The sequence below is a fragment of the Ostrea edulis genome, chromosome 6, assembly GCF_947568905.1.
Source record: "Ostrea edulis chromosome 6, xbOstEdul1.1, whole genome shotgun sequence".
Taxonomy (NCBI): domain Eukaryota; kingdom Metazoa; phylum Mollusca; class Bivalvia; order Ostreida; family Ostreidae; genus Ostrea; species Ostrea edulis.
The window spans coordinates 86,973,284-87,001,215 of record NC_079169.1 but is presented as its reverse complement, the minus strand read 5'-3'; the positions used below and the strand labels follow the sequence as shown (position 1 = coordinate 87,001,215).

General features: G+C 35.5%; 1 protein-coding gene across 2 annotated transcripts in view; it reads left to right on the top strand.

Moving 5' to 3' along the window:
• LOC125683191 (uncharacterized) overlaps window positions 1-20,362 on the top strand; it is a 44,004-nt gene extending 23,642 nt beyond the window's left edge. Inside the window, exons 7-11 of one of the 2 annotated variants that reach the window (XM_056142497.1) lie at window positions 2,384-2,568; window positions 2,677-2,937; window positions 7,537-7,593; window positions 14,522-14,655; window positions 18,608-20,362. In XM_056142497.1, the coding sequence (XP_055998472.1) occupies window positions 2,384-2,568; window positions 2,677-2,937; window positions 7,537-7,593; window positions 14,522-14,655; window positions 18,608-18,676 (706 nt within the window). In that variant the 3' untranslated portion in view covers window positions 18,677-20,362. Of the gene's footprint in view, window positions 1-2,383; window positions 2,569-2,676; window positions 3,704-7,536; window positions 7,594-14,521; window positions 14,656-18,607 lie in introns of those variants that run through there. The other variant, XM_056142496.1, reaches the window with a different exon arrangement.
• Window positions 20,363-27,932: the final 7,570 nt, after the last annotated feature.

Here is a 27,932-nt window from a genome sequence, read left to right as displayed (position 1 = left end):
CTAATATGAATAGAATTTGATGAAAAACAAAAACGTTATCGTCCTTTAAAAATTGAACATTTAAAAACCGTTGCACGCGCATGTGCGTGTGCGTTGGCATTTTTTGTTACACCAACATATAGATACACATATTGTCTACATATGCTGTGAATATCATCTCATTCGCTTCATAAATAAGATAGTTACAAACGTTTTAGCATTATCCAATCAAAATGAAGCGCACGTGCATGCGCGTGCAAATTGGTAATTTTGACCATGTAAATCAGTTAAGGGTCTCAATATCTACCTATGATATGAATTTCAAGCCATTTCAATGAACAACAAAAAAGTTAGACTGATTCCAAAGTTAGCGTACAAATTTTGTAATGCGCGGGCACGCGCATGCGTGCGCGTGCTGGCAAAATAACTATTATTTTTCATATGTACAAATGATATACTATCATCCTATTTAGGTTTTATATCGCTTCCTTCAATATTCTGATTTTCCATTTTTTGTACCAAAATTGCAATGCACGTGCGCGCGCGTGCATGCACGTGCAAACAAAATGACTATCACTATGCACATCTACAAACGCTATACTATCATCCTGGAAAGTTTCATATCGATCCCTTTTGTAGTTTCTGAGAACACTACCGGACAAAAAAGTACCGGAGAAAAAGAATAATAATAATAATAATAATAATAATAATAAGAAACAGAGTAAAAACAATATGTTCCCAAACTTTGTTTGGGGAACATAATTATGATGAATTATATTGATATAGGAAATTTACTAAAAATAAGTCTACAACATTGTGTATGTGTATATTTTTGAGGGTTTTTTAATGTGATATAAAAAATGCTTAATGTTACATGTATATTGAATTAACACGTCATTCCTGCAGTCAACAAGTCACATGGCAATAATGAAAAATCTTCTACTCTTAAATCTGTTTTAAAATTCTATATAGTTAATACTGTTACACTTTAATATAAGAATCTAAAATATTAGATTTCCTTTCTGATGTAAAAGCTTCTTTACACATGTTTTTCACTTTTTTGGATAAACAGACATGCTGAGGGACAAGTTGGTCATTCCAATAATTCAAAAGACCATATTTATCTAAAATATATTTCATGTGTGATAACCAGTCTAAATAGAAAATATCTTCTTTATGAAGATTGAAGATCATGTAATATGTCGTTGATCATTTTGTGTCACCATTTTGATTCAACAAATTTTGCAAGAGTTATGGGACTTTGTTGAATTTTAACATGCTACACTTTAGGAACATTTTGTGGACACAACTCCTCAGAGACCACTGTACAGATTTTGTTCATGTTTGTAGGATTGTTAGTCACCATTTGTAGTGGATCATATTCCAACGCAATTTTGATTTGCCAAATTTTACAGGAGTTATGGGACTTTTATGCTTCAATTTTTTTTTTTGCGGTGGTGTGGGACACATGGTTATACATAGCAATCTAGTTAATTTTAGATATGGAGATGTTTGTGAATATAGATTGATTTTAAGTCGGTACAACATGTAATTGTGCAAGATGCCCCTCCTGCCGTCCTCTTCTTTTTAATATACATGTAGCTCCACCCTCATGAAGTCTGATATAGGCTTTTTTTTTTTAAAATGTATATTTGATTAATCTTTATGCGTGATAGAATTAAATATCTTTTGGATGAATGTTATTCACTTGGTATATTAAAAAATTTGGTAAACTATTATTTGATACGTAAGAAGGTTATATTTCCTGAAAATAATATATTATCTATATTTAAAAAGAATTAGTCAATGGCAATAACACCTATGCTGGTATTTTCTATTGTACCTCTATTATACAATGGTTTCACTTATATCCACAATTAATGTTGTTTGTATTTATAAGCTAGCAGTTTTATGAAACTGTTGAAATAAATTTCATTATTTCAACCAGTTTGTCTGTATTTAATGAAAATGTACAATAGTGTGTTGTTGACATATACATGTACTTATGTTTATGTATGTCTGGCATTCTAAAAAAAAGTGGCAACATATACATTTTCTTTGGTTATTGATTAAATTAGACTGTATTAGTGGAAATTATTTTAGTTTTTATGCTCTGAACCATTAATATTGGTAAGTTGAGCTACCTTGAATTGATTTTTGGAATTTCCCCATACTAAATTGTGAAGACGTGTAGTATCTGTTACATTTTAAATCGGATTAGAATGAAGTTTGACAGAAATGTTCATGGCGGCAATGGTAAGATGAAGAACAAGGGAGCGAGATGTGTTCTGCATAAAAAAAACAGTCAATCGTTGAATATTTTCTTGTACATGTATATGCACATAGATAATGGAATTTAAGCATTAGTGTAATGCTATTCTTTCCATCACTCTTCTTCTCACAGGTATGTTGCCCACTACACAGAGACTCGTGAGGAAGACCTGACTTTGAAGGATGAACAGCCCAAGCTTCGTCTACCTAAAACAGCAGCACAGACTTATCTCCCACACCAAAGGAAGTCTTTTCAGCAGCCATCTACAGTGTTTGCATATTCATTATCAATGGCAGGTGTAGGTCGAGGACTACCAGGCAAGTAATTTGGAGATGACATGGAAGTAAAATAACAAGTGAAATTAAAGCTCTTAGCTATGCTTGTGAGAGTTGCAGGAGCTCATTTGGCCATTTTCATATTGACAGTGACTGGAGCAGAGGGCGGTGCACAGAATGAAAGGCCTGGACTGAGCAGAGGAAGGGGGCGTGGCTTCACCCCAGCAATGGGGAGGGGGGCCACCATTGCTGAGATGAATGGACATGTGCCTCAGTCCATTGGAAGAGGAATGGCATACTATAATGGTGATGCTCCATCAACTATCCAGAAAAGTTCAGCTGCTGTGAAACCAGAGGTCCTGAGTACCACACCTGTGTTTAATGTAGGGATAGGAAGAGGGGTTCCTAATGGTTTGTATACTGTGGTCATATTGAAATGCTTGTTAGCTCACCTTAGCCCAAGATGTAGGAGAGCTTTTCTGATCAAAATATGTCCATTGTTGTTGGCATTGTTATTAACTTTTCACATTTTCATCTTCCTCTCCAGAACCACTTGGTCAATTTCAATCAAACTTGGTACAGATCATCCTTTTGTGAAGGGGATTCAAGTTTGTTCAAATGAAGGGCCATGTCCCCTTCAAAGGGGAGATAATTACAAAAATAGGGTGTGGTCATTTAAAGAACCACTTGACCAGAAAAGTTGAAATTTACATGAAAGCTTCGGAGATTATTACAAAAATAGGGTGTGGTCATTTAAAGAACCACTTGGCCAGAAAAGTTGAAATTTACATGAAAGTTTCCAGACATAATGCAATTCAAGTTTGTTAAAATCATGGCCCCCAGGGGTAGGGTGGGGCCACAATATGGGATCAAAGTTTTATATGTGAATATATAATAAAAATATTTAAAAATCTCCTCAAGAGCCACTGGGCCAGAAGAATGGAAATTTATGTAGAAGCTTTCCGATATAGAGTAATTTCAAGTGTGTTCAGATATGGTCCCCAGGGGTAGGGTTGGACCTTAATAAGGGATCAAAGTTTTACATGCTGATATTTAGGAAAGTCTTCTCCAGAACCACTGGGCCAATTTCAATCAAACTTGGTACACAACATCCTTGGGTGAAGGGAATTCAAGTTTGTTGAAATGAAGAACCATTCCCCCTTCAAAGGGGAGATAATAACGAAAAGGCAAAAATAGGGTAGAGACTTAGAATTCTTCTTTTCAAGAACCACTGGGCCAGAATAGTTGAAATTTACACGAAAGCTTCCTGATATAGTACAGATTCAAGTTTGTTATAATCATGACCCCTAGAGGTAGGATGGGCCCACAATAGGGGATCAAAGTTTTACATGCAAATATACAGAAAATCTTGAAAAATCTTCTCAAGAAACAATTTTAAAAATCTTCTACCAGAACCAGTAAACTAATGCCACAAAAAGACAAAGATGTATAAAATAATGCATGGTTCTCAGCGGGGCCATAGCAAAGAGTTGTTTTTTTTTAATGTGACTTGTTTTAAGGTATTTTCCACAAACCCCCCCCCCCCCCCCCCAAAACCTCAAGGTTTTTTTTGATTTTTTAATACTGAATGCTTGGTGAAGGTGAAATCACTTGCTATTTCGATGTCTTGGGTTTGACTTAGGGCTCAAATCCATGATCACCCAAATCATGAAGTGAACTCACTTACCACCGAGTGCAAGCAGGGCTCAAATCCATGACCTCCCAAATCATGAAGTGAACCCGCTTACCATTAAGTCACCATGACTGATGGAAAAGATCCATAAAGGAATGGCACGAAAAGATCTGTAAAGTGAGAGGAGAGGAATTGTGCTAAAAGTGTACAGTTATGTAAAATGGATTGAGAGGAATTGTGCTAAAAGCGTACAGATATGTAAAATGGATTGAGAGGAATTGTGCTAAAAGCGTACAGATATGTAAAATGGATTGAGAGGAATTGTGCTAAAAGCGTACAGATATGTAAAATGGATTGAGAGGAATTGTGCTAAAAGCGTACAGATATGTAAAATGGATTGAGAGGAATTGTGCTAAAAGCGTACAGTTATGTAAAATGGATCAAGAGGAATTATGCTAAGATCATATAGATATGTAAAATGGATCAAGAGGAATTATGCTAAGATCATACAGATATGTAAAATGGATCAAGAGGAATTATGCTAAGATCATACAGATATGTAAAATGGATTGAGAGGAATTGTGCTAAAAGTGTACAGATATGTAAAATGGATCAAGAGGAATTATGCTAAGATCATACAGATATGTAAAATGGATTGAGAGGAATTGTGCTAAAAGCGTACAGATATGTAAAATGGATCAAGAGGAATTATGCTAAGATCATACAGATATGTAAAATGGATCAAGAGGAATTATGCTAAGATCATACAGATATGTAAAATGGATTGAGAGGAATTGTGCTAAAAGCGTACAGATATGTAAAATGGATTGAGAGGAATTGTGCTAAAAGTGTACAGTTATGTAAAATGGATTGAGAGGAATTGTGCTAAGATCATATAGATATGTAAAATGGATCAAGAGGAATTATGCTAAGATCATACAGATATGTAAAATGGATCAAGAGGAATTATGCTAAGATCATACAGATATGTAAAATGGATCAAGAGGAATTATGCTAAGATCATACAGATATGTAAAATGGATTGAGAGGAATTGTGCTAAAAGTGTACAGATATGTAAAATGGATCAAGAGGAATTATGCTAAGATCATACAGATATGTAAAATGGATTGAGAGGAATTGTGCTAAAAGCGTACAGATATGTAAAATGGATCAAGAGGAATTATGCTAAGATCATACAGATATGTAAAATGGATCAAGAGGAATTATGCTAAGATCATACAGATATGTAAAATGGATTGAGAGGAATTGTGCTAAAAGCGTACAGATATGTAAAATGGATTGAGAGGAATTGTGCTAAAAGTGTACAGTTATGTAAAATGGATTGAGAGGAATTGTGCTAAGATCATATAGTTATGTAAAATGGATTGAGAGGAATTATGCTAAGATCATACAGATATGTAAAATGGATCAAGAGGAATTATGCTAAGATCATACAGATATGTAAAATGGATTGAGAGGAATTGTGCTAAAAGTGTACAGATATGTAAAATGGATCAAGAGGAATTATGCTAAGATCATACAGATATGTAAAATGGATTGAGAGGAATTGTGCTAAAAGCGTACAGATATGTAAAATGGATCAAGAGGAATTATGCTAAGATCATACAGATATGTAAAATGGATCAAGAGGAATTATGCTAAGATCATACAGATATGTAAAATGGATTGAGAGGAATTGTGCTAAAAGCGTACAGATATGTAAAATGGATTGAGAGGAATTGTGCTAAAAGTGTACAGTTATGTAAAATGGATTGAGAGGAATTGTGCTAAGATCATATAGATATGTAAAATGGATCAAGAGGAATTATGCTAAGATCATACAGATATGTAAAATGGATCAAGAGGAATTATGCTAAGATCATACAGATATGTAAAATGGATCAAGAGGAATTATGCTAAGATCATACAGATATGTAAAATGGATTGAGAGGAATTGTGCTAAAAGTGTACAGTTATGTAAAATGGATTGAGAGGAATTATGCTAAGATCATACAGATATGTAAAATGGATCAAGAGGAATTATGCTAAGATCATACAGATATGTAAAATGGATTGAGAGGAATTATACTAAGATCATACAGATATGTAAAATGGATTGAGAAGAATTATGCTAAGATCATACAGATATGTAAAATGGATTGAGAGGAATTATACTAAGATCATACAGATATGTAAAATGGATTGAGAAGAATTATGCTAAGATCATACAGATATGTAAAATGGATTGAGAGGAATTGTGCTAAAAGTGTACAGTTATGTAAAATGGATTGAGAGGAATTGTGCTAAAAGTGTACAGTTATGTAAAATGGATTGAGAGGAATTATGCTAAGATCATATAGATATGTAAAATGGATCAAGAGGAATTATGCTAAGATCATACAGATATGTAAAATGGATCAAGAGGAATTATGCTAAGATCATACAGATATGTAAAATGGATTGAGAGGAATTGTGCTAAAAGTGTACAGTTATGTAAAATGGATTGAGAGGAATTATGCTAAGATCATACAGATATGTAAAATGGATCAAGAGGAATTATGCTAAGATCATACAGATATGTAAAATGGATCAAGAGGAATTATGCTAAGATCATACAGATATGTAAAATGGATCAAGAGGAATTATGCTAAGATCATACAGATATGTAAAATGGATCAAGAGGAATTATGCTAAGATCATACAGATATGTAAAATGGATCAAGAGGAATTATGCTAAGATCATACAGATATGTAAAATGGATTGAGAAGAATTGTGCTAAAAGTGTACAGTTATGTAAAATGGATTGAGAGGAATTGTGCTAAAAGCGTACAGATATGTAAAATGGATTGAGAGGAATTGTGCTAAAAGTGTACAGTTATGTAAAATGGATTGAGAGGAATTGTGCTAAAAGCGTACAGTTATGTAAAATGGTAGGAGAGGAATTGTGCTAAAAGCGTACAGTTATGTAAAATGGTAGGAGAGGAATTGTGCTAAAAGCATACAGTTATGTAAAATGGTAGGAGAGGAATTGTGCTAAAAGCGTACAGTTATGTAAAATGGATTGAGAGGAATTGTGCTAAAAGCGTACAGTTATGTAAAATGGTAGGAGAGGAATTGTGCTAAAAGCGTACAGTTATGTAAAATGGTAGGAGAGGAATTGTGCTAAAAGCGTACAGTTATGTAAAATGGTAGGAGAGGAATTGTGATAATATCATAGAGATCTATGTAAAGTATGTAGATTGAGAGGAATTATACTGTGAAGGTGCAGATATGTAAAGTGGATGAATGACGAGGAATTATACTGTGAAGGTGCAGATATGTAAAGTGGATGAATGACGAGGAATTGTGTAGACTGTAGTTTTCTGTTTATTTCAGGTATTTCGTCACCTCCTTCATTTGTTGTTCCTACCCTACCACAGCAAAATGGCCACGGTAAAACATTTTTTGATAGTCTACATGCTAAATTTTCTTCAACAGTACCATTCATTTAATTTAAGCCAAAGTGGAAATTTATTGCTTATTATGTCTCCCCTTTTCCAGCGGGAGACGTATTGTTTTTGCACTTTGTGTCCGTCTGTCCATCTGTCTATGTCACAAAATCTTGTGAATGCTTCTCCTCCTATATGGCTTATCCGATAGACTTCAAACGTTATACAATGCTTCATTCCCATTTGTAGATGTGTATATTGTCAGGACAAGAGGATCCAATTATTTTCCTAAAAGTTATAGTGGATCTTAGTGGGCTGGAGGCTGTAAAATAGCTTGTGAACACTTTTCCTATGTGACTTTTTGGGTAGACTTGAAACTTTGTACAATGCTTCATTGCCATATGTAGATGTACATGTTCACTAGAAAGGTATTTTAACACCTTCCACCCCTCTTAGATCCGCTATAACTTTCAGGGAAGTAATTGGATACTCCTGTCCCGACAATATGCACATCTACATATGGCAATGGAACATTGTACAAACTTTCAAATCTATCAGAAAAGCCATATATGAGAAGTGTTTACAAGCTATTTTACATCATCCACCCCTCTTAGATCCAATTTAACTTTTTGAAAAATAATTGGATCCTCCTATCCCGACAATATGCACATCTACAAATGGGAATGAAGCATTGTACAAAGTTTGAAGTCTATCAGGTAAACCATATGTATGAGAAGTGTTCACAAGCTATTCTACATCCTCCACCCCTCTTAGATCCACTATAACTTTTAGGAAAGTAATTGGATACTCCTGTCTCGATGATATGTAGAACACTTCTTCTTCTATTTTGCGTATTGGGTAGACTTGAAACTTTGTACAATGCTTCATTGCCATATGTTGATGTGCATATTGTTGGGACAGGAGGATCCAATTATTTTTCAAAAAGTTATAGTGGATCTAAGAAGGATGGAGGATGTAAAATAGCTTGTGAACATTTCTCATATGTATGGCTTATCTGATAGATATGAAACTTTGTACAATGCTTCATTGCCTTTTGAAGATGTGCATATTATTGGAACAGGAGGATTCAATTATTTTCCACAAAGTTATAGTGGATCTAATAGGGGTGGAGGATTTTAAAATAGCTTGTGAACACTTCTCCTTTATAGCTTATCTGATAGACTTGGGACTTTGTACAATACTTTAATGCCATTTGCAGATGTGCATATTATAGGGACAGGAGGATCTGATCGTTGTCCTTAAAGTTATAGTGGATCTAAGAGGGGTGGAAAGTGTAAAATAGTTTGTGAACGCTTCTCCACCTACATGTATATGGCTTATTGGAGTTCATAATGTCTATGTTCCAGCCCATGCTTTCTCCTCCACACCATTAAGGGGAGGAGGTTTCATTTGGTGCACTTCCAATTTGGGGAGCCGAAGAGACCTTTGTGTTTCATAAAAACAATCTCTTGTTTAATTATGCTTTTGAGAATTGTACTAGTGGGTTTTTAGCTCACCTGAGCCAAAGGCTCGAGTGGTCTTTTTTTATCAAAACTTTCTGTTGTCTGTCGTAAACTTTTCACATTTTCATCTTCTTCCCCAGAACCACTGGGTCAATTTCAACCAAACTTTGCACAAAGCATCCTTGGATAAAGGGGATTCAAGTTTGTTCAAAGGGGAGATAATCGCAAAAAATAGGGTGGAATCATTTAAAAATCTTATCATGAAACCACTGGGCTAGAGAAGCTGAAAGGACTAAGACCATGTTTAGTTATATCGGGCCTGTGGTGTGTTAAAAAATAAAGCAGAATGAATTGAAATAAAATTGTTATCATTTGATAATATAATCTTTATACCATCGCGACGTACCAAGATTTCCCCGCCAAAACGTCAGCTTGTGGAATTCTATACAAGACAAAACCGGTATCGATCTGGTTTTCTGCAGAAATCTCCACTTTTTTCAAATTTAGTCATATAATTCATATAAAACACGACCTTCGATCCAGAAACTGACTGTAGTCTATCAAAATCTATCAATACAAATAAATTTTGCACGAACGATTTTTTGGATCGAAAGGTGTGCTGTTGATGAATATCAACTTTGAATTAAATCAAGAGCAATCCGGAATTATTTATTTTTGTGAGAGTTGTGGGTATTTTATTAATTATGTTGCTTTGAAAAATTAAAACAATATACTTATGTGGAGTCTACATCATTTCCATGCAGAATACACCCCTATGTGGTGTTTTTATCACAAGTTTGTGCAGGAATTCTAAAAGCTATAGAATTTTGATGCGTAAATAAACGAATCTGCTGTCCGACAAATCGGACCTTCAATGCTATAGAAAGTTTTTATTTAGATGACACCAACAGAATTACTATATCAAAATGAAAAGAATTTATAGAACATGCATTGATATAACTAAAACTATTGCCGAAATATCGAAAGTATAACGTTAACTAGGGCAAGTAAATGTATGAAGGATTTTTGGGCGAGTGACGTCATAGACGTCGTGGCTTAGTGGTAGAGAGCCCGTCCTTCAATCGGGAGATCCGGGTTCAATTCCTACCCGTGTCAAATTTTTTTTTTTTAAATCATACTGTTAACTACATTTTTCTTTGCATTATTGAAAAATTAATTTCTTTCAAGACACTGAAGATGAAATTATACCTGAATACAAATGAAAATCAATAGGCCTATGCAATCGCAGAACACCAAGAAAATATGCAAGGATTACAGATTACATTTTTTTAAATTCATTGAAAAAAAAACAAAACCAAAATACTTTATTTTCGGACTTGATTTTATTTCAAAGTATGAACCAGCAAAAGATAATGGAAAGGAAAGTTTTTCCAATGCATCTAATGTACAGAAGAAAAGTCAGAAAAAATGTGAATCCATTAGCTATTCGTCATTTCCTGCAGAGTAAGAACTTTCTTGTTGAAACCACTACATGCTATATTGTGTAGCAAGTGTAGACATGTGTGTCAGTAAATTCACATCCAACAAAATTGTCACAACCAATCTCGGCCACTTCCTGAGACAAAGTCTCTACAGACAATTTCAATACCTCTCGACAGAACCAGGCCTGGGGTAATGGTAATTAAATGACAGCCAGTTTCAATGTAATGGGGGTGTAATGGACCATTTTTGCATTACAAGTAATGGTAATGTAATGCATACTGTACTGCACATTATTTTTCATTACATTTACACTACTTCAAATATTTGATGATATTTTGAAGATTTAGAATAATTCATTATATTAGTGATTGACTGAAGCATTTGAAACATTGATGACAATCAAATGCAATGAATAACTTAATAGATATGTTTCCTAACATTACTGAATATTTTGTGTACTTATATTAAAAATCATAATACAGAAATAATTTTTCTTCCATTTCTTTAATATCTGACAGTATGTTATGTAAATGTGTAATGTAAATTCACTCTCAAGTAATGTAATACATTATATTTCAAAATAGGAGTAATGGTAATGTGAAATTTTCTAGGTAATGTAAGGCGTTACATTGCTATGTAATTGACCTCAAGCCTGGATAGAACACCTTCTCATGCATATATGCAAGTGCCTTGGACCCCAACTTGTCATTTCCTCTTTTACAAGATTTTCAGCATTTCTTCATAGAGATCATAATTCCAAATGCAAGGTGTCCAAGATGATGAATTCAGACCTGACCAGTGTTTTTGACAATTTGTTAACTTTTGACTATACACTTTTTATCAGGACAACCATTCTTGAACTCATTCAAAAAGTACATTATGACATTCATAATTCAACATGCAGATTTTCATTTGAATCATCGAATATAAATTCTTCCAATTAATAACACCCCCCCCCCCCCAAAAAAAACCACTTTAAAAACCTCCACAGGTATATTTCAAATGACATAGAACCATGGTATCAGGATGTCTCTGGAAGTGCCATGGGTTAATAAGGGTTAAACTTCAGAGTCGACATGTTTCTTCCAAGCAATATAGTCTTGTTTGGATCCAGTTTTTCCAGTTCTGATATAACTGCCTGATACTGTACAATGTAGGTGTCAATCTGGTCCCCCTATTGTGGGAATCTGTTTCCACATAACTGCTGTATAATCTGGTACCTTGCTATTGGCAGGCACAACAAGGAAGCTATTCCTGCAGTGATGTCCAACACTTATTCGCATGTGTCACTGATGCCACTATCATTGATGAATCTGATGGCAGTGATGATAGCATTATTGAGGAGTAGGAATATGGATTCTTGTTAATCTGATTCATGTCACCCTTGCCATAAATTTTTGCTGTACATATTATATCATCCTGAAATTCAAATTACTCCAGTATTATATCATTATCAAAACTATATCATAAATGAAAGGTGAAGATAACAAACAGTGATCAATCTCATAACTCCTACAAACAATACAAAATAGATAATTGGGCAAATACGGACCCCTGTATTTTAATATTCATATAAAAGTTGTACTTTCATGCCCTCATTTATTTTCATTGATATAGAATTCAGAAAAATTACATTTATGTATTCGGTGGGAGATTGACATGTCTCAAACTAAACAATAGAGGACAGTTTAGCTACATGTACATTTCTGCATAAATAATTATATACACAAACATTTCATTTGAATTTGATTCCCCATCTAATAATTTTTGTTGTAGCTAATGTTGATTGATATATTATCTTACTTCACAATTATCAGCAAATTCACAAAATATTTTTATCTTTCATACTCTTTCTTGTGGTAGATGTATGGAAAAATTTAATATTCAATAATATAAAGGAGATTTAAGCTAACAAAAAATTATATGCTTAAATCATGGTAGTTACTCATGAAATTCAACATTCTGAGTGATTCTATGTCTAATCCCAATGCAGGCATGTAAGTTGTAAGCGTAATTGTTGAAATTAAGTTTGACATGTTTAAAATTTATCTTGAAATAAGGCATATTTAAATTATAAAACCAAACTGTTCTTATGATTTTCCTGGCTTAATGGTGCTTTTAAGTATTTAAAAATTATTGAATGTAAAAATCATTCCGACTTTTCTAATCCATGTTTCCGCATAAGGCCAAAAAAAATATATATATGTTAATTGGTTTCCACTTTCCAGACCTACCCTAATTAAAAATTTCTGTTGACCCTAACACATTTTTTCCTATTCTCACTGATTTTGCAAATGTCATCACTACAAAAAGAATATATTTATTGACTTATGAAGTTATTTATTATGCACTAATACCAGACAGATTCCAAAACACAGAAACAGTTTTTGTTTACAGTAAATTGAAGAAATGTATCGATTCATCATATAACTTTTATTTGATTACTAAATAATCACTAAGTTAAGTTTAAACATAGTAGAATACTAGAATACCAAATCATTCGAAAATTATTCAACCTATAACCCCCCACAGGCCTACATGTTACCCCAGAGACATATACCATTATGGAAATATACATCTATATACAATTATATAATATGTCTCTTTAACCTATACAAATACTTTTTAGACCATACAATGATACATGGAAAGTTCAAAGTGTAAAGTGAGTCAAACATCATGTAAGAAAATTCAAATAGACCCGAGAAGGTCATGCACTCGGAATTGAAAATGGCATGATCGTGAAACAGCTGATTTTTCTGATCAGCTGATATACATACAATTTTAAATCTTAACAATATATAATTATAATAGATAAACAATAAATATATGTTGACAACAGTTAACAGATTTGTTGTGGGATTTCCAACAGCCCAATGCGTGAAAATTATGAGTATGTCAACACACCACAGACGCACCATACTATTCGTTCCATGCGACTTGTTTATTATTTTTAAGAGCAATTGGTACACCTATTTGGTTATACAGTTTAACGAGTAGAGGTGAAGTATATTCATATTTCTAAAACTTGCGTTGAAATGCGATGAGTACATCCTCTGCAACTTCCACGAACAGCGCAAACAGGCTAACAGCGCGGCGTGTGAAAATGGCCGAATGAAGGATTGAAAAATATGGTGTGCCATTCTGGCTATAAGTAAAATAACCTTCTTGCGTATTTGGGGGGAAAAAAAATCTTTTTCAAGATCTCATTATATATTAAACCACTCATTGCATAATCATGTTTTGCAATACGTTACCACTTCTAATAATATATAGCGATGTTGTATGACGCAATCTTAAAAAGTAGCGCAAATTATAGGATTTATACTAGTAATGTAAACCTAAAAATTGTGTTCTTTCACCAACTCTACATATAAAAACCAGTACATTACAGGAAAAGAACATGTTAGAGAATATTTCTAACAAAAAATTATTCACTTTGGACGTTAGGCTGAATTTTGATAAACATGGTCTTAGTCCTTTACATGAAAGTTTCCCAACATAGTGAAGATTCAAGTTTGTTAAAATCATGACCTCCAGGGATATGTTTGGGCCACTATAGGGGATCAAAGTTTTACATGCAGATATAAAGGGAAAACTTTAAATCAAACTTATACAAATCATTATTAGGTAAAGACCATTCAAGTTTGTTCAAATGAAGGGCCATGCCCCCTTCAAATGGGAGAATATCACAAAAATAGGACTGGGTTATTTAAACATCTTCTCGAGAACCACTGGACCAGAAAAGCTGAAATTAACATGAAAGCTTCCTGACATAGTGGAGATTCAAGTTTGTAAAAATCATGACCACTGGCATTAGGTGGGGCCACAATAAGGGATTACAGTTGTACATGTGAAGGGAACCAAACTAAATGGCACAAAGCATCCTTAACTGAATAGGCCATACCCCTCTACAAGTATAAGGGCATATGATAATGAATTTGTACTCTAGTCTAATAATTAAGTTTCATAAGATTGTTAATTATTGAAATTGAAATGTTCTGTATCATTAAATCTCTTCTAAAGCCTCAGTGAAGAAGGAAGAGGATGATGCTGAAGATTTTGGGAAAAAACTGAAGAAATTGGAGAAAAAAATACGGCAGATTAATCTTTTAGAAGAGAAAGTAGAGGAGGAAGGATACACTCTGTCTGCTGAGGAGGTATATTAGGTTTCTTTACTAATGTTTCACACGACTGTCCTAGTTTTATCTACTGAGGAGGTATATTAGGTTTCTTTACTAATGTTTCACACGACTGTCCTAGTTTTATCTACTGAGGAGGTATATTAGGTTTCTTTACTATTGTTTCACACGACTGTCCTAGTTTTATCTACTGAGGAGGTATATTAGGTTTCTTTACTAATGTTTCACACGACTGTCCTAGTTTTATCTACTGAGGAGGTATATTAGGTTTCTTTACTATTGTTTTACACGACTGTCCTAGTTTTATCTACTGTGGAGGTATATTAGGTTTCTCTTGTTTCACACGACTGTCCTAGTTTTATCTGCTGAGGAGGTATATTAGGTTTCTTTACTCTTGTTTCACACGACTGTCCTAGTTTTATCTACTGTGGAGGTATATTAGGTTTCTCTTGTTTCACACGACTGTCCTAGTTTTATCTACTGAGGAGGTATATTAGGTTTCTCTTGTTTCACACGACTGTCCTAGTTTTATCTACTGAGGAGGTATATTAGGTTTCTTTACTATTGTTTCACACGACTGTCCTAGTTTTATCTACTGAGGAGGTATATTAGGTTTCTTTACTATTGTTTCACACGACTGTCCTAGTTTTATCTACTGAGAGGTATATTAGGTTTCTTTACTCTTGTTTCACACGACTGTCCTAGTTTTATCTACTGAGGAGGTATATTAGGTTTCTCTTGTTTCACACGACTGTCCTAGTTTTATCTACTGAGGAGGTATATTAGGTTTCTTTACTATTGTATCACACGACTGTCCTAGTTTTATCTACTGAGGAGGTATATTAGGTTTCTCTTGTTTCACACGACTGTCCTAGTTTTATCTACTGAGGAGGTATATTAGGTTTCTTTACTATTGTATCACACGACTGCCCTAGTTTTATCTACTGAGGAGGTATATTAGGTTTCTCTTGTTTCACACGACTGTCCTAGTTTTATCTGCTGAGGAGGTATATTAGGTTTCTTTACTATTGTTTCACACGACTGTCCTAGTTTTATCTACTGAGGAGGTATATTAGGTTTCTTTACTATTGTTTCACACGACTGTCCTAGTTTTATCTACTGAGGAGGTATATTAGGTTTCTCTTGTTTCACACGACTGTCCTAGTTTTATCTACTGTGGAGGTATATTAGGTTTCTTTACTATTGTTTCACACGACTGTCCTAGTTTTATCTACTGAGGAGGTATATTAGGTTTCTTTACTATTGTTTCACACGACTGTCCTAGTTTTATCTACTGAGGAGGTATATTAGGTTTCTTTACTATTGTATCACACGACTGCCCTAGTTTTATCTACTGAGGAGGTATATTAGGTTTCTCTTGTTTCACACGACTGTCCTAGTTTTATCTACTGTGGAGGTATATTAGGTTTCTTTACTATTGTTTCACATGTCTGCCCTAGTTTTATGAACCCTTCCATTGAGACTGATTTCAGTTCACTTCTTAGGAACTTTTCTGATCAAAGTGTGTCTGTATGTGACTCCCTATAAGTTATCTTTGGGTAAGTGGTGGTACAAATTGTATAAAGGAAAAGCCACACAACAATTTTAGTGGAGATTAATAGGAAATAGTTTTTAAAAAAAATATTGGTCTTGATGAGCTAAATGGGAAGTAATAAAAGTAAGTGAAACATGGAAGTATTTTGAACACCTCTAAAATCACTGGATCAGATTCATGAGACTTGCATGTATATTAAAAACCTTTATGCAAACATTGCAAGACTAAGCTGGTTGTTTGAAAACAAAATAAAAGTTTCCTAATGTAGTTTAGGTTCAAATTTTATCCAAATCATGGATCTTTGGATCAGGATCAAGTCCTCATATGGGTTCAACATTTTACAAGTGGATAAATGAAAAGTTTTCTCAGATGGGACCACAATAGGGATCAAAGTTTTACACATGCTGATAAATAGGGAAAGGCTTGAAAATATCTGTAAAAAGTATTTAAGCTAGGGCTTTCATATTTTGTATATACATGTACATTCTTTACCGTAAGACCACAGGGACTAAGCCCATTTTGGGTCCAAACTCTGTGATACCATAAATATAGAAAGGGGTCTAACTCCGACCCAGATAAAAAAAAACTACCCACTCGCATCAAATGCCTAAAAAATCAGAAACTAGGTGTGATATGCTTAATTAACGGTCTCCTTGAATAGATTAATGTTTTGACTACTTGGATGCCAAATTTCAAGTCACTGGTTCTTAAAATAACAGAGATATACATCATCGTTCTCCTGATTTCCCATGTTTATTTTTACTAGGACATTTACCGGTCCAAAGCACTGGGTGGATTCTCGCCTATGACAGCAGCGAAATTCAGACTAGTGTGGAAGATTTCAGACTTATATATGTTAGTCATAATGTTGAGGCATCTCAGTGTTATGCGACTTCATTTTCAGTTATGTTGTGATCCTTTGGTGCTGTGTTAGGGCCACAATATGCAGCCAAAATTTGTAATGTGAATAGAGATTGATAAAAAAAAATCTTTTTAAAATCACAACAGCTGAACAATGGCAGGGCCAAGGTGACTCAGGTGAGCGATGTGGCACATGGGCCTCTTTTATGAAAATTCACACAACTGGCAAGGACCAGTTCTTCTTGTAATTTTACCTGCCTGAATTTAGAATATGGTTGCCCTGGGCGTCGGGGCAGTGCTATTTGTCTGCCCCAGCTGTTTCTGTGTATTACAATGTCTAGAGGTGTAGTGGGCCTATGATAGTGATCCAAAGATCATCTTTGTGAAAAATGGATTTCCAATAGTGACAAATTTAAAATAATGCACCTTCCGAGGCTAGTGTTGTTTATTATAAATTTAACCTTGGCGGATCTTGCACTGTTTTTTAGCTGTTAGGGCTCCAAGCTGTGAATCACTTCTATATGATTCAGGTGGGCAATGTGACCCCTAGGTCTCCTATCATTATACCCCCCGCAAACGTTTGTCCGTAGACGCAATTTGTCCGAAGTTTATTTCTAATACCGCTGGACATATTTCATTCAAACTTTATGCACATCTTCTATATATTATGTAGTTGTGCATCTCCTATTTTCATTGAAATATTTTAACAGTTATAGAAGTTACGCACATTTTCTTTTCATTTTGGGGGTTGCGCACTTTGTCCAGAGTTTAATTCTAATACCGTTGAACAGATTTGATTCAAACTTTATTCTCATCTTATATATATAATGTAGTTGTGCATCTTCTATTTTCATTGAAATATTTTAACAGTTATGGAAGTTGCGGACATTTTCGGGTTTGGCATCCACATACTGTATCTGCAATCTTGTGACTTCTCGGAAAAACATAAAGTGGCTCATGTGTGTTGAATACTTATTTGTCAGATAGTATTTATAATCTCAACTATCCCTGGCAATGGGATTCATAGTAAACTGCCTTTATTGCAGCTACTTAGAGTTGTTATGTGGAAAAGATTACAATAATACCAATACTTGAGCTAATGTCATTTATTTACTGACAAAATCAATGACAAAGTAAAGTTGGCATAACATAATGATCTTTAACAAAGAGTGAATATAAACTAAAGACTAGAAGAGTTGACCAGGGATTTGCAATCATACAGCCTAAAATGTGCCAAATAGTATTCATTGTTTATATTAAGGATATTTTTAATATTTCTTGTACTGCTGTACTGTAGAATATACACTTCTGCATTCACATTGATTGCCCTGTAGATAATGTGAAAATATCCAATGTGCTTGCATTAAATATTTCCCATCATCTTATATGCCCTGCGGGGGGTATTAGTCCCATTAGGACAGTTCTAGTTCATTACAGCTAGCCAACCCAATTATGTCGTATGTATTTTACCATGCTTAACTTTGTCCAACATGAACAATGTAAATAAAGAACACCAGTCAGCCTTTTTCACATTGAATTTCTTTTTTCTCATAGGTAGCTAAAGTTGGTCTGAAAGGACAGCTTTTAAGTGAAAGAGATGATCTGCTGGAGAAAATGGGATAAACCGGGGAAGAAAAGAGAAGAGAAGATGGACTTGTGTTAAGATACTGGACACTCTCTGTATTGCACACTGTACATACGAATTTCAGTTTACCCAATGTGTATCTAAAGGCTCATCAAGCTTTAAGGGGCCAGAGAAAGGTCACATTGGGTTTCAAGCTTTACATATAAAAACCTGGGACTGTAGAGATAAATTATTGGTTTGTAAATCCTCATGTAGTCATCATTTCAGTTTATTTAATCTTCTCGTGGTCAGGATGGAGCCACATTAAATGTTGAAATTTTAAGGGAAATTCTGTATTTAAAGGTCTTGTTTTTAAGAACCAGAATTTTCAATTTAATCATCAACCTATTGCCTCCATGATTTGGATGGGGCAAAATTAGGTACTTGAATTTTTTTAAAAAAAAACCTTCTCAAGAATTGCAAAGTTTTAAGATACATGGCTGTCGAATTCCGATGCAGATGTGATTGTTTAGCAGAGAATGAGAAGCCATTGTGTCGGTTTGCAGTCACAATAAAGGTTCAAATCTTTATACCGTATATACTCGCCTATAAGTCGGTCCGCCTATAAGTCAGTTGTATTTTTTAAGGTTATTTTGTAGGAATTTGCCATTGACCCGCTTATAAGTCGGTACAAATTTTTGTCAGAGTCGGTCGACAATTTCAAGTCAATGCTGTAGTGTGTTTACCTATGTTTCAAAAAATATTTTGAGAAATTAATAATTATAAGGTGCTCAATATCCAAGCCATACCTGTTTGGGGTTTAAACACAACCCTTGATCTATTATGGGCAATGATCCCTTGTTTACCTTCCTAATTACCAGTACCTGACACTGTGTTTACTTAGTGGCACACACCTCGCGAAAACTGTTATTGTGGGATTCAGGTATAATTAATTGTATCAACAATTTTAAGAGTCAAGAATGATGATCTAAATTATCTGTTAACAATATTTAATTTTTTATGAAATATATTTCAGCCGATATGCATACCGGTATGAATATTTCAATATTAAATCGGGTTCGTAATTCAATTTTATCGATAAACGATAGATTAGTTGAATATTGAAAGTGCAAATACTTGTATTTATACATAATTTTAAAATACATAAACAATACAATATGTCTAGATAATCATTCATTTTGTGTGGTAGTCCATGATAATCGTCGAAGTTGTTTAAAAACACTACATTATGCCGCCCTGAAAAATACCAATCTTCTTAGAACGCGCCTATAAGTCAGACATAGAGTTTTGGACCAAAAATTGACTCCCAAAAATCCGACTTATAGGCGAGTATGTATGGTACTGGATTATATAGGAAAACTTTCTTCTCAAGAGATGGAGTGTTGATTAAATTTATTCAAAACTATGCATGATTAGTAGGAGTAATGGGCCACTTAGGGATTTGAAAAAAAGTAATATCTACAGAGGTGAGCGATGTGGCCCATGCCCCATTTGTTTTGACTCTTTTATGTGCCATTTTTTTTATTTTTTAGTTATTTTACCAGAATTTGATGATAAAAACTCTACCAGGATGCGTGTCATTTCTGATTTTTTTTTGTATAACGAGGCAAAGTAGAGGATTTTACGTATAATGATTTTAAGAATTTTGAAACGCATAAGGTTTTATATGTTGCCAAGATGGACTTAACTGATTTATTTTATTAAAGTTGAAAAGAAATTTGAAATTTGTTGTTTAGTTATCTGTAACTATATATACATGTATATATATATATATATATATTCATTGTAATAGTAATAAAATTACCTGTATATTGTTGGAGAACTGAACTATTGCCTGCAATGATGGATGCAGAAGAGATATACCGACTGTTGGTGGATGTATTGCTTACTGTGAGAGGTATACTGACTGTTGGAAGATGTGTTGCTTACTGTGAGAGGTATACTGACTGTTGGTAGATGTGTTGCTTACTGTGAGAGGTATACCAACTGTTGGTGGATGTGTTGCTTACTGTGAGAGGTATACCAACTGTTGGTGGATGTGTTGCTTACTGTGAGAGGTATACCGACTGTTGGTGGATGTGTTGTTTACTGTGAGAGGTATACCGACTGTTGGTGGATGTGTTGTTTACTGTGAGAGGTATACTGACTGTTGGTGGATGTGTTGTTTACTGTGAGAGGTATACTGATTGTTGGTGGATGTTTTGTTTACTGTGAGAGATACACCGACTGTTGGTGGATGTGTTGTTTACTGTGAGAGGTATACTGACTGTTGGTGGATGTGTTGTTTACTGTGAGAGGTATACTGACTGTTGGTGGATGTGTTGCTTACTGTGAGAGGTATACTGACTGTTGGTAGATGTATTGTTTACTGTGAGAGGTATACTGACTGTTGGTGGATGTGTTGGTTACTGTGAGAGGTATACTGACTGTTGGTAGATGTATTGTTTACTGTGAGAGGTATACCGACTGTTGGTAGATATATTGCTTACTGTGAGAGGTATACTGACTGTTGGTAGATGTATTGTTTACTGTGAGAGATATAGCGACTGTTGGTAGATGTGTTGTTTACTGTGAGAGGTATACCGACTGTTGGTGGATGTGTTGCTTACTGTGAGAGGTATACCAACTGTTGGTGGATGTGTTGGTTACTGTGAGAGGTATACTGACTGTTGGTGGATGTGTTGCTTACTGTGAGAGGTATACTGACTGTTGGTGGATGTGTTGGTTAATGTGAGAGGTGTACCGACTGTTGGTAGATGTATTGTTTACTGTGAGAGGTATACCGACTGTTGGTAGATGTATGAGGAAAAGATGTGTTGCTTACTGTGAGAGGTATACCGACTGTTGGTGGATGTATGAGGAAAAGATGTGTTGCTTACTGTGAGAGGTATACCGACTGTTGGTGGATGTATGAGGAAAAGATGTGTTGGTTACTGTGAGAGGTATACCGACTGTTGGTGGATGTGTTGCTTACTGTGAGAGGTATACTGACTGTTTGTAGATGTATTGTTTACTGTGAGAGGTATACCAACTGTTGGTGGATGTGTTGCTTACTGTGAGAGGTATACCGACTGTTGGTGGATGTGTTGCTTACTGTGAGAGGTATACTGACTGTTTGTAGATGTGTTGGTTACTGTGAGAGGTATACTGACTGTTGGTGGATGTGTTGCTTACTGTGAGAGGTATACTGATTGTTGGTAGATGTATTGTTTACTGTGAGAGGTATACTGACTGTTGGTGGATGTGTTGCTTACTGTGAGAGGTATACTGACTGTTGGTAGATGTATTGTTTACTGTGAGAGGTATACCGACTGTTGGTAGATATATTGCTTACTGTGAGAGGTATACTGACTGTTGGTAGATGTGTTGCTTACTGTGAGAGGTATACTGACTGTTGGTAGATGTATTGCTTACTGTGAGAGGCATACCGACTGTTGGTAGATGTATCGGGAAAAGATGTGTTGCATACTGTGAGAGGTATACCAACTGTTGGTGGATGTGTTGGTTACTGTGAGAGGTATACCGACTGTTGGTGGATGTGTTGCTTACTGTGAGAGGTATACTGACTGTTGGTAGATGTATTGTTTACTGTGAGAGGTATACTGACTGTTGGTGGATGTGTTGCTTACTGTGAGAGGTATACTGACTGTTGGTAGATGTATTGCTTACTGTGAGAGATATACCGACTGTTGGTGGATGTATTGCTTACTGTGAGAGGTATACTGACTGTTGGTGGATGTGTTGCTTACTGTGAGAGGTATACCGATTGTTGGTAGATGTGTTGCTTACTGTGAGAGATATACCGACTGTTGGTAGATGTATGAGGAAAAGATGTGTTGCTTACTGTGAGAGGTATACCGACTGTTGGTGGATGTATTGCTTACTGTGAGAGATATACCGACTGTTGGTGGATGTATTGCTTACTGTGAGAGGTATACCGACTGTTGGTGGATGTGTTGGTTACTGTGAGAGGTATACTGACTGTTGGTGGATGTGTTGTTTACTGTGAGAGATATACTGACTGTTGGTAGATGTGTTGCTTACTGTGAGAGGTATACTGACTGTTGGTGGATGTATTGCTTACTGTGAGAGATATACTGACTGTTGGTGGATGTGTTGGTTACTGTGAGAGGTATACTGACTGTTGGTAGATGTGTTGCTTACTGTGAGAGGTATACTGACTGTTGGTAGATGTATTGCTTACTGTGAGAGGCATACCGACTGTTGGTAGATGTATCGGGAAAAGATGTGTTGCATACTGTGAGAGGTATACCAACTGTTGGTGGATGTGTTGGTTACTGTGAGAGGTATACCGACTGTTGGTGGATGTATTGCTTACTGTGAGAGATATACCGACTGTTGGTGGATGTATTGCTTACCGTGAGAGGTATACTGACTGTTGGTGGATGTGTTGCTTACTGTGAGAGGTATACTGACTGTTGGTGGATGTGTTGCTTACTGTGAGAGGTATACCGATTGTTGGTAGATGTGTTGCTTACTGTGAGAGATATACCGACTGTTGGTAGATGTATGAGGAAAAGATGTGTTGCTTACTGTGAGAGGTATACCGACTGTTGGTGGATGTATTGCTTACTGTGAGAGATATACCGACTGTTGGTGGATGTATTGCTTACTGTGAGAGGTATACCGACTGTTGGTGGATGTGTTGGTTACTGTGAGAGGTATACTGACTGTTGGTGGATGTGTTGTTTACTGTGAGAGGTATACTGACTGTTGGTAGATGTGTTGCTTACTGTGAGAGGTATACCGACTGTTGGTGGATGTATTGCTTACTGTGAGAGGTATACCGACTGTTGGTGGATGTGTTGGTTACTGTGAGAGATATACTGACTGTTGGTGGATGTGTTGGTTACTGTGAGAGGTATACTGACTGTTGGTAGATGTGTTGCTTACTGTGAGAGGTATACTGACTGTTGGTAGATGTATTGCTTACTGTGAGAGGCATACCGACTGTTGGTAGATGTATCGGGAAAAGATGTGTTGCATACTGTGAGAGGTATACCAACTGTTGGTGGATGTGTTGTTTACTGTGAGAGGTATACCGACTGTTGGTGGATGTGTTGTTTACTGTGAGAGGTATACTGACTGTTGGTAGATGTGTTGCTTACTGTGAGAGGTATACCGACTGTTGGTAGATGTGTTGCTTACTGTGAAGAAATATATCAACTGGGGGTATTCAAATTCTATCTACTACATCAAAACTTTAATAAATACTTTTAGGTTTAATTATAACACCCCTCCCCCCACGAACGAAGTTCTGGGGGGTAAATAGGAATCACTGTCTGTCTGTCTGTAGATTCATGTCTGGGCCATAACTTCTTTGTTCTTTGACATAGGCATACCATATTTGACACACAGGTGGATCACCATGAGACGATGTGTCGAGTACCTTCATGACCTTGATCTCAAGGTCAAAATTAAAGGTTTTTTACAATGGATTCGTGTCCGGGCCATAACTTCTTTGTTCTTTGACATAGGCATACCATATTTGACACATGAGTGTATCACCATGGGACGATGTGTCGGGTACCTTCATGACCTCTATATGACCTTGAACTTTGACCTCAAGGTCAAAATTGATTATAGGGTTTTGACACAGTCATACCATAAGACATGGGTGTATCACCATGAGACTATGTGTCATGTACATTCATGACCTCTTTATGACCTTTATCTTTGATCTCAAGATCAAAATTATAGGTTTATACCATGGCTTTGTGTTCGGACTACATGTATATCTTCCATTTTCTTCTACAATTAAGGCATACCATATTTTTACACTCGGGGAAAGAGGTAATTTATACCTGTTAACAACACCCTTTGGGAGATTGGGGTAAGCGGGGGTATTCTTAGTGAGCATTGCTCACAGTACCTCTTGTTAACACACATGCATTTCATCTCCCGATTGTCACCAAATTCAATGTCTTTTTAAAAAAACATGTCAGTTGTTGACTGCTTTGATGGTTTTATTTTATTAGTCAATTGTAGTAAAAAGTCCATGATTCTTTTGATTCTAAATATCGTATAAAACATTAAAGTCCCTGCCTGGCTTTTAAGTATGTAGAAACATGCGGAGCTTTGTTTTCGCTATCGTCATCTATCACTTCTGCATTCTCGCTTGAAGTAGAAGTCGCCACCGTGACGATATTTTGTCATCAGTTAGCGATTCGGAAGACTCGGCATATTAATTCTCTGACGGTCATCATCATGTCTGTGCTCAAATCAAGTGAGTCTTGAACTTGAAATAAGGAAAGTTCAAGGTCATGATCGCAGGGCCGTAAATTACATGGAGGCGGAGGAGGCAGCTGCCTCCTCCAACTTTTGAGCCAAAAAAAATTTAAATTTAAAGTTCATTAGAATTTATGTTGTTTCCAATAACTAAGAACATGATACCTCCCTTAAAAAGCATTCCAAATCTTTCTTTTAGAATGAGTTAGTCAAGTAACATCTTAGAAGGTCCTAGAATCAAGGATTTTGCACGAAACGTGTTCAGTGTGCACAAAATGTGCTCAGCGTCTGGGCGGCCCCCAGACCCCCGCCTAATTTCCTCCCTCCTCCAAATTGAAGGTTAATTTACGGCCCTGGATCGTCAACAGGTGTGCTATTCAGGGGCGGATCCAGGAATTGTGGCAGCCCCCCCCCCCTCACTGCTATTTATTAATAGATATATTTTCATCAGTGACTAACCCACTGTGGATATCCAAGAGTTTCGTATCGTAATGGTAGGGGTATATTTAATGATTTCCAGTTTTTTGTTTTGAAATTGTCAGGTGGTGTTCAATAATTTATTTAAACAGCAGTTTTAAAAAAAAAAAAATGCAAATGATGGTTCCGCCCACTGGTGTATCTCCAGTTATTGTACGTGTCGAATCTAGCCGTCGATGTGCATTTTATCATCTCTCAGTTAAGGTAGTACTCTACATCGTCATAATGGCTGACTTCCTTTAAAAACATGGATGAAAAAATCTATATCAGCAATATTTGACTTTTCCTTTTCCATTTAAATACCTAGCCGAGTAGCGCAGTAGGTTAGGATACCGACTGCTGAACTGTAGTCCAGTAGGGGTTTTAATTTTTTTTCAGATTACCTTCTACTAAAATTGTATTTTTTGACAAAATAAAGTAAATTTGAAAATTTTCAACTTCAAAATATTGTTGTACATATCCTCCACTTTTCATCTACATCAAATTTCTCTGGTGTAGCATACCTCCTTAAATTTAACGAAATGTGTGATCATCACATGCTTGTTAGAAAATCCTCGCGGTCATCATTGAATAAAAACTGTACATCCAAATCGTCAATGATCATAGTTGAGGTGCTCTGATTAGACACATTCTCCACATCCTCTCTCACCAACTATCGGGCGATTAAGTGTGAGATGAACATGCATGGCGGGAAGAGGAAAATTCCCAAGCGATCACCTGACAAAAACTTTACTTTTCATTGGGGTAATTAAAAAAAATCATGCAATAACCACTGGTCACATGATATGGCAGTTATTATATTTCAAATTGGTCATGATACAAATAAGTGATTGAATATACACTTCGCACTCGTCAGTGCCGCTCTTCGTCCAAATAAATCAAGATACACCGAAATAAACAATAACTAAATTATATAAAAATCAGTATGTAGCCTACATGTATTTGACACCGTCATTAAACTAATTCTTTTATGTAATGCAGATCGAGATATGGTGTTTGAGCAACATATCTAGTACCAGATTTTCAATTTGTAGTCATTAAAAAAAATTATGACTGCTTTAAAAATTTACTTGTTGTTCACAAAAAAGTACAAATTTTGCAGTGCTGTCTGAATCCGGAATGTTAATTTCCTCTACACTATGATATTGTTAGATCGCTAATTAATTTTTAAGTTGGTATATATAGATCAGAAAATTTGTCTACAGAATTTCTAAGGATGCATATACATTTCAATTAACGTACCAATGGAGTTGGAATTTTTGGATGAAAGTAAAGGAATTTTTAAATTACTTTAAAGGTAGGTGTATCATTTATTTATGTATTCAATCCAAGTGATTAATGAGAAAATGGCTTAAAAACAATTCTCTGGAACCATGACGAAAGTTTAAACCTGTTTTAGATTAGCTGCAATAACGTAGCCCCCTCCGATTTTTTAAAATTCTATTTTTTGGGAGAGGGTTCAGAATTAAAAAGAGAAAAAAATCGGATAGGGCTACATTATTGCAGCTAGTTTCAGGTGTGTGAACTACTAAAGGACGAGTACTATTCCATTGACCGTTGAATATGAAAAATGCCGAATGTAGCATGTCCTCGTGTTGTTATTTATAACAATTGATTCATAGCTCTATGTACAACATTCATTTACTGCAACTATTTGGGGTTTGCTTGGTGGCAACAAAATATACGAACGAGTTATTTAGGATCGTACATGTATGACGTTATAAAATTGCGGGAAAGTGGTAAAATTAACTTGGCGGATTTTGTCAACAGCCGAAGCGAAGTTCGGTAAATTACACATGCATTTATAACTTTTTGTCTTAAAGTGACCTATAAAAGTACATTTGCATTAATTTATGTGGAAACGAAGGTGTTATTTATATTCGATCTTTCCTGGGGATAGGAAAGAATTTAAACCCCCTACAGAAACTACATTTTCATTACTGTTGACTGTTGAATATCACAGCCCTCAATTTTCAGGCACTTGTTTTATACGTGGGTCACCCCCTCCTTACTAACACCGTAGTATTAGTAAGGAGGGGGTGACCCATGTATGAAACAAGTGTCTGTGCCGCAATATGTTCTCAGGAAACTAGCTGTTGCATGTAATAAGTTGATGAGATTCCACTGCAAGCAGCATGATGGTTCTAATTTCTAGGGGAAAATGTATTTATTGAGGTTTGGATTTGAGAAAATTCGAATATGCTACTCGTAAGCAATGAATTACATTATTTAAAAAACCCCACAAAGTTCTACAGGCCTGGTTATACGTAGGACAAAGGCCACTATATAAAAGGAATTCAAGATCACATCTTTGACACTAACTCTATTGTGTACAAAACGAGCAGCATATCTTTGAATGATCTCCAATTTCTGTTCATCTTCACAGTTCTGAAGGATGAAGGTCCCACACATTGCCCAGCAATATTCCATTTTGTTTGTATATTTAATGGTAGGATTTTGAATTCTGAGATTTTGAATTTCTTTTCCAAATCCCAATGTTTTATTTTCAGTTGCAACTGTTTTGAATCCTAGCTTTTTAGGTCACCTACATTACTCAGGTGACCTATT